The 5,787-nt window shown below is 44.0% G+C and overlaps 1 protein-coding gene across 1 annotated transcript; it reads left to right on the top strand.

The window, feature by feature from the left end:
• The first annotated feature begins 707 nt into the window (after positions 1-707).
• On the top strand, positions 708-4,117 carry LOC116260747 (cyclic dof factor 2-like). Its single transcript, XM_031639202.2, has 2 exons — positions 708-1,343; positions 2,309-4,117. Exons 1-2 carry the CDS (start codon positions 1,179-1,181, stop codon positions 3,728-3,730), a joined length of 1,587 nt encoding a protein of 528 aa, XP_031495062.1. The 5' UTR covers positions 708-1,178; the 3' UTR covers positions 3,731-4,117.
• Positions 4,118-5,787: the final 1,670 nt, after the last annotated feature.

The raw sequence follows: 5,787 nt of genomic DNA, 5'->3' as shown, positions 1-5,787 counted from the left end.
TTTGAACTGGATATATGATCAAACTGATTTGAAAAAATCAGATATACCGATTAAGAAATCGGATCAGATTCATATTTAATAAATGACATTTGATTGGATTTGAATATACATAAATATCTGATTAGAATCATATATAAATTTAGATCGGATTCATTTTTAGACAAATATCTCATATCTAATGCTATTACATGTGGTAAAATATGATTCAAAATTTAGATTTAGATTTAGATATGAATATAAAAATTAGATTTGAATCAGATTTAAATTGTAAAATTAGATTTTAGATTCGAATTCAAATTTTTTTATTCGTATTTAAATTCGAATATGTGAATATCTGAAAGATAGATATAATTAAGTGTATATCTATTCCAAATCTAATCCGTTAACATTCACACAACCAACCAGGTCACGTTATGTCGTTAAGAAAAACGAAGGAAGAAAGAAGGGTTGAAGAAGTTGCCTCGCCCCCGTCCAGTCTAGTTTTATTATATCTCTCACAGTCAAAGACTCAAAGCCTTTCCCTCCTGCTGTTGAAACGGAACGGAAGAAAGTGGTGACGTCAGAAAAAGTTTCCATCCTCAACCACTAGAATTCGTGGCTAAGGATCGTCCCCGGGATGCTGACTAGGCAGCCACCGTGAGGCCACTCAGCGATATCCCAAGCACATGGCTGACGGCCGTCTAAACGCCGTCAAGATTCCTCCCCTCCGCTTCCTTCCCCCACCACCACCATATCTCTCTCTCTCTCTCTCTCTTCGAAACCGCATCCTTGCTTTTTTGCTTTGGCCCTTCCTCTCTCTTTCTCTCTCTCTCTCTCTCTCTCTCTCTTCGGTTGTTTTGTTCTTGTGTATCCGTCTTTCGAGGGCATCGTCCGTCTTCCTCTTCATCTGTTCCGTTCCTGGAGCTCGTTTCCCTTAGATCCTTGTTCCAGCTGCTGCGCGTGTTTATGTGAGAAAAGCGGAAAGGAGAATAAAAAGAAGGAGGCGAAATTAGGCGGGAGACAGCGCTGGACGGATATGCGCCCTGGGCAGAGGTGGCGGCGAAAAGATAAGCACGACCGGCGGCAGCGACAACCACGAGCACTTCCCTCTCCTCCAGTCCCTTGCGCGTACACGAGCAAACGCGACCGTCGCCCTGGTTCGATCGACGGCTGGGAATTCGGGAAAGTTTTGGTCGGAGATGTCTTCTGATAGTGGCAGGGATCCGGCCATCAAGCTGTTCGGCAGGACCATCCCGCTCCAAGAGGCAAAGGCTGAGCCCTCGGGCTGCGCCGGCGAGGGAGAGCAACCCCAAGATGCGACTGCTATAGAGCCCCCGCCTCCACCATCCTCCGCCGATAACGGGGTAAGCTCTCTCTCTCTCTCTCTCTCTGGTGGGAATAATTTTTGGATCTGCGTTTGGTTAAGTACCATGACTGCTCTCTGTTAATTTGCGATCGCTGTTGAATGGGGTGGTCCTCAACTTGCTGATTGTTCTTCCTCCTATTTTGGGGTTCTTCTTGTTCCTGATGGCTTGAGAATCACTTTAATCTTTTCCTTATAAGATTTGGCCTTCAACGAGATGTTTATATACGTTAGAAGCAACGGGCTAGAGACTAGAGAGGACACTGACAATCCCTTGTCCCCGAGAAACGATTTGGATATGAATTCGGATGTACAAAACTACAAGTTTCAATTGGGACTTTTCAGTAGAAAATTAAATCTTCTCTTTTCGGTGAACAACGGGCATGATTTTCCATCTACTTGGGGACCATAAACCTTCTACTTCCATGTACCAGAAAGACTTGAATTGAGTGTTTGTAGTTGCTGTAGTCATCTCCTCTCGTCGTTTCTGGTGTCAATAGTTTGGAACTTCTGGCGTTGAGCCGTATTTTCCGACTCTGTTTTCTACTTTTTCTTTTGTCCGTGACCTTTTTCCTTTTTAGTTGCAGAAGAAAAGGATTTCCGTTTCCATGAGTGAATAGCTTTTTGGTTTCAAAATTTTCATTTATGGTTTCTAAGTCGACGTTGCTGTTTCTTTTATTTTATTTGGGAAACCGTCCTTTAGTATAGCAATTTCTGGTAATTTCCGGCCTGCATATAATCGATTGGTTCATATTTGTGCTATTTTTTGCACGACTTTACATGATTGAGCTCGTTTGGGAAGGTCATTTTGGTGGCAGCCAATTCTTTTGTTGTGGAATGTCGGTGGCCCTTGTGTGGGAGAAAACTGGTGGTGCTGCTGCTGGTGGCTGAACTGTTGATAGGTGTTTGCATCCTTGACGTGAGCCTTTTGCTCTAAACTCGGTGGACTTGATTTCGAATTTTCAGGATGCGCACAGAGAAGCAAATTCTGATGAAGCAGCAGTGGCTTGTCTGCAAGAGCCCTGCAAGCCTGATACTTCTTCTGATCTATTGAATGATCCCATGGAAGAGGAAAGAGGAAGAGATGCTCCTGATCCTGACACTAGCAAAGTGTCCCCAGATTCCAAGCCGTCCACACCTGCCTCAGATGACGTGCAGACTGAAACTGAGGCTGGAAATGAGAAGGCTCTTAAGAAGCCAGACAAGGTGCTCCCTTGCCCCCGGTGCAACAGCCTAGACACCAAGTTTTGTTACTACAACAATTACAATGTCAACCAGCCAAGACACTTCTGTAAGAACTGCCAGAGATACTGGACAGCTGGTGGGACGATGAGAAACGTGCCGGTAGGCGCTGGGCGGCGTAAGAACAAGCATTCTGCATCACATTACCGCCACATAATGTTGTCCGAGGGCATGGCAACGACGATGGTAGATGCTGCAGCTGCCTCCCATCATCAGGTTCTCCACTCTGGTCTTTCACCAACTGCAGGAGGATTGAGGAATACTAGTGGCGCGGTGCTCAAGTTCGGATCTGAAGCACCACTCTGTGAATCCATGGCATCTGCACTGAACCTTGGGGATCAGCCTGTCAAGGGGAATGTGGAGATGGGTTCTGCGTCTGGTTCAGGGAATGGAGAAGAGATGTCATGTGCATCTTTGGCAACAGCTCCAAGAGTGGGAAGTGAAATACAAGAGAGAACGGTTGGGATGGAACAGGGAAGGAACGCAGGCTGCTGTGAAGGACCTACTCCTCATCTTCTACGCTATCCTGTACCTCCTCCATGGCCGTACCCTTGGAGCCCTGGTTGGAGTAACGTTGCAGCCCTGGCAGCTGGAGGATGCTCTTCCGAATTGGTCTTCAGACCTGACACCGGCAATCCTGGTTCGGCCCAATGGAACCCACCGCCATTGGTTGCTGCCCCTGCTTTCTGTGCTCCAACTATCCCTTTCCCATTTGTAGCAACATCCTACTGGGGATGTATGCCGGGCTGGGCTGGTGGAGCATGGAATGCGCCATGGATGGGAGCGGGTGGGGGCTTATCGCCTTCTTCATCCACCAGTAATGGCGGTTGTTCCTCGGGAAACAATTCTCCAACGTTAGGGAAGCACTCCAGAGATGGAAGCCCCACCGGTGAAGGTAAGCAGGAGAGGGGCGTCTGGATACCCAAGACCCTTAGAATTGATGATCCAGATGAAGCTGCCAAGAGCTCCATATGGGCTACCCTGGGCATCAAGCACGAGTCTGCCGAGCGCGTCACAAGAGGTGGAATGTTTAAAGCGTTTGAATCCAAAAAAGAAAGCGAGAGAAACATTGCAGAGGCATCACCGGCGTTGCGTGCTAATCCCGCAGCATTATCACGATCTCAGGCTTTCCATGAGAACAGATGAAGAGGTTAATTTGTCTCTCGAGATATGCTCTCTATGAAATTAAGATTTCTTTCTTGATCTGTTTCTTGTGAAGCCCGGCCTTTCCGGTGGTCCATCATCATGCTGCCCTCCTGTTAAAATGCCTGTCATGGGCCGGCGCCTGTTTCATGGAGCTTTGAATTGCATGCAGGGAGCATATGGAAGAGATAAGAGAATGAACGTTGTTGTTGTTGTTCATGTTGTCCAGATTTTACTCTAGAACTGTGTATTGTATGCATATACGATGTGTAAGTTCGTCAATAGTTGAGATTAGCAAGTGGGTAAGGACTGATTTGAACTTTTTGTTCAGGTTGTTTGGGTCAAGGGACTTGGAAAGAAAAAATTTTGAAATAAATAGAATTTTGGCAATTTTTTGACAGTATAAATCCGATAATAAATTCAAGATTACGTACAAAGGATAACAAAATTCGTTCCTTCGAAAGCTTAGTATGTTTTCCGGTACTGGGTATACGTGTATAGCGCCAGTTATGCACCGTAAGTTAGGATCATCTTACCAACTTTTCCCCGAAGGTGTATTAGAAGTTACCTATTTTATAAGAATCTATGATGATCAATAATCAACTACAAGCTTACATAAATGTCCCATTTTCGAAATACCAAATCTTTCATCATGGATTCAACTATTTGTTCCAATTAGCAGATTTAGATATCATAAAAGCAGATGTAAAGACAGCCTTAGTCGAAATTGGTTAGTTTCTTTAACAAAGTTTGAAATGACATGTTTATAATACAAATTGTTAGCATCATTTACACATTTATTATAGAATTTAAAAACTATTCTTTGCAAACTTGTAAAAGTATTAAATATCAAATCAATTAATGATTGGATTGTATGACTTTATCACCACAATTAATTGATTTATTGTTAATGAAAAGAATTCCTACAACCCAATGAGCCATTGGTTGTAAACAGTATTGTTAAAATCAGACTGAATCGACCAATTTGAATCGAAACGGCTTTGCTGCCGATTTTCAACAGTTGCCAATTCAAGGTTATCACATATCGACAATTTGTCGCAGTCAATCAGCCAGTTCAAACAGAATAGGTGGTTTTGCCCCATGCAAAGCAATCAATGCCTTGGGAGTTTTTCATCGTAACTCGAACTCGGCTCATTAAAGCTTGGCTCGAATTTGAATTCGAGCCAGCTTTTATACTGAATGAGCCGAGCTCGAGTTGTTCGTTCAACTTGTTTATTTTATCGAGCCGAGTACGAGTTCGTTTAACGAAGCTCGCTTAACCCAACTCGACTCGTTAGGTAAGGATATTTATTGTTTTCCTCATTCTTTCATCGTCATTTCTCATCTTTTTTTCTCTCTCTTCCTTTTTTTGGCGATCGGTGGAACTGGCAACCGTGCAACAGGCAATCGGTGGAACTGGGCAGCCTTGCAATAATGGTACTCTTCTCTCTCTCTCTCTAAATCAGAGAACTGAAACCCTCTCCCTCAAACGAGAGAGGGTCTCAAGAACCCAATGATTTCTGCTCAGAGTGAGGGTTTCGCTTGAACGCACCTATCATTTCTTCTTCTAGTCATTTTTGTTCATTTCTTTGTTTCTTTAATATCTGAGGCTGAGAAGATTGAAACAGATTTAAAGAGAGAAGACATAGCGTAAATCAGAGAACAAGTGTCTCTTGAGGGTTTCGCTTGAAGGCACCCATCCTTAAATCAGAGAACTAAAACCCTCTCCCTCAAACGAGAGAGGGTAAGGAGGACGAAGACATAGCGTCTGATTCGATCTTTCTTCCAGTGAAGAAGGAGGAGGACAAAGAGGTGTATGTTTCTAGCTTTGTTTTGCAGAAGAAGAAGAAGAAGGAGAAAGAAGCGTTTGAGTCTTTTTGGAGAAGAAGGCACCCAAAGAGGCACTTGGTTTGGCTCTCTGAAGAAGACCAAGGGAGAAACAGTGTTCTCCCTCAAACCCTCGCTCGAGCGAAAGAGTGTTTTCCCTCAAACCCTTGCTCGAGCGAAAGATAATTCTTTTTCTTCTTTTAGATTTCTTCATTGCAGAACTACCTTCTGCC

Source organism: Nymphaea colorata, chromosome 9 (assembly GCF_008831285.2).
Source record: "Nymphaea colorata isolate Beijing-Zhang1983 chromosome 9, ASM883128v2, whole genome shotgun sequence".
Taxonomy (NCBI): domain Eukaryota; kingdom Viridiplantae; phylum Streptophyta; class Magnoliopsida; order Nymphaeales; family Nymphaeaceae; genus Nymphaea; species Nymphaea colorata.
This window is presented reverse-complemented; position numbering and strand designations above follow the sequence as displayed.

What these genes read in the sequence shown, in the direction of transcription:
- LOC116260747 (XM_031639202.2), top strand. Translation starts at nt 1,179, where the DNA reads ATGTCTTCTGATAGTGGCAGGGATCCGGCCATCAAGCTGTTCGGCAGG. An exon ending in CATCCTCCGCCGATAACGGG is followed by an intron (nt 1,344 to 2,308) that starts GTAAGCTCTCTC and finishes TCGAATTTTCAG; the next exon opens with GATGCGCACAGAGAAGCAAA.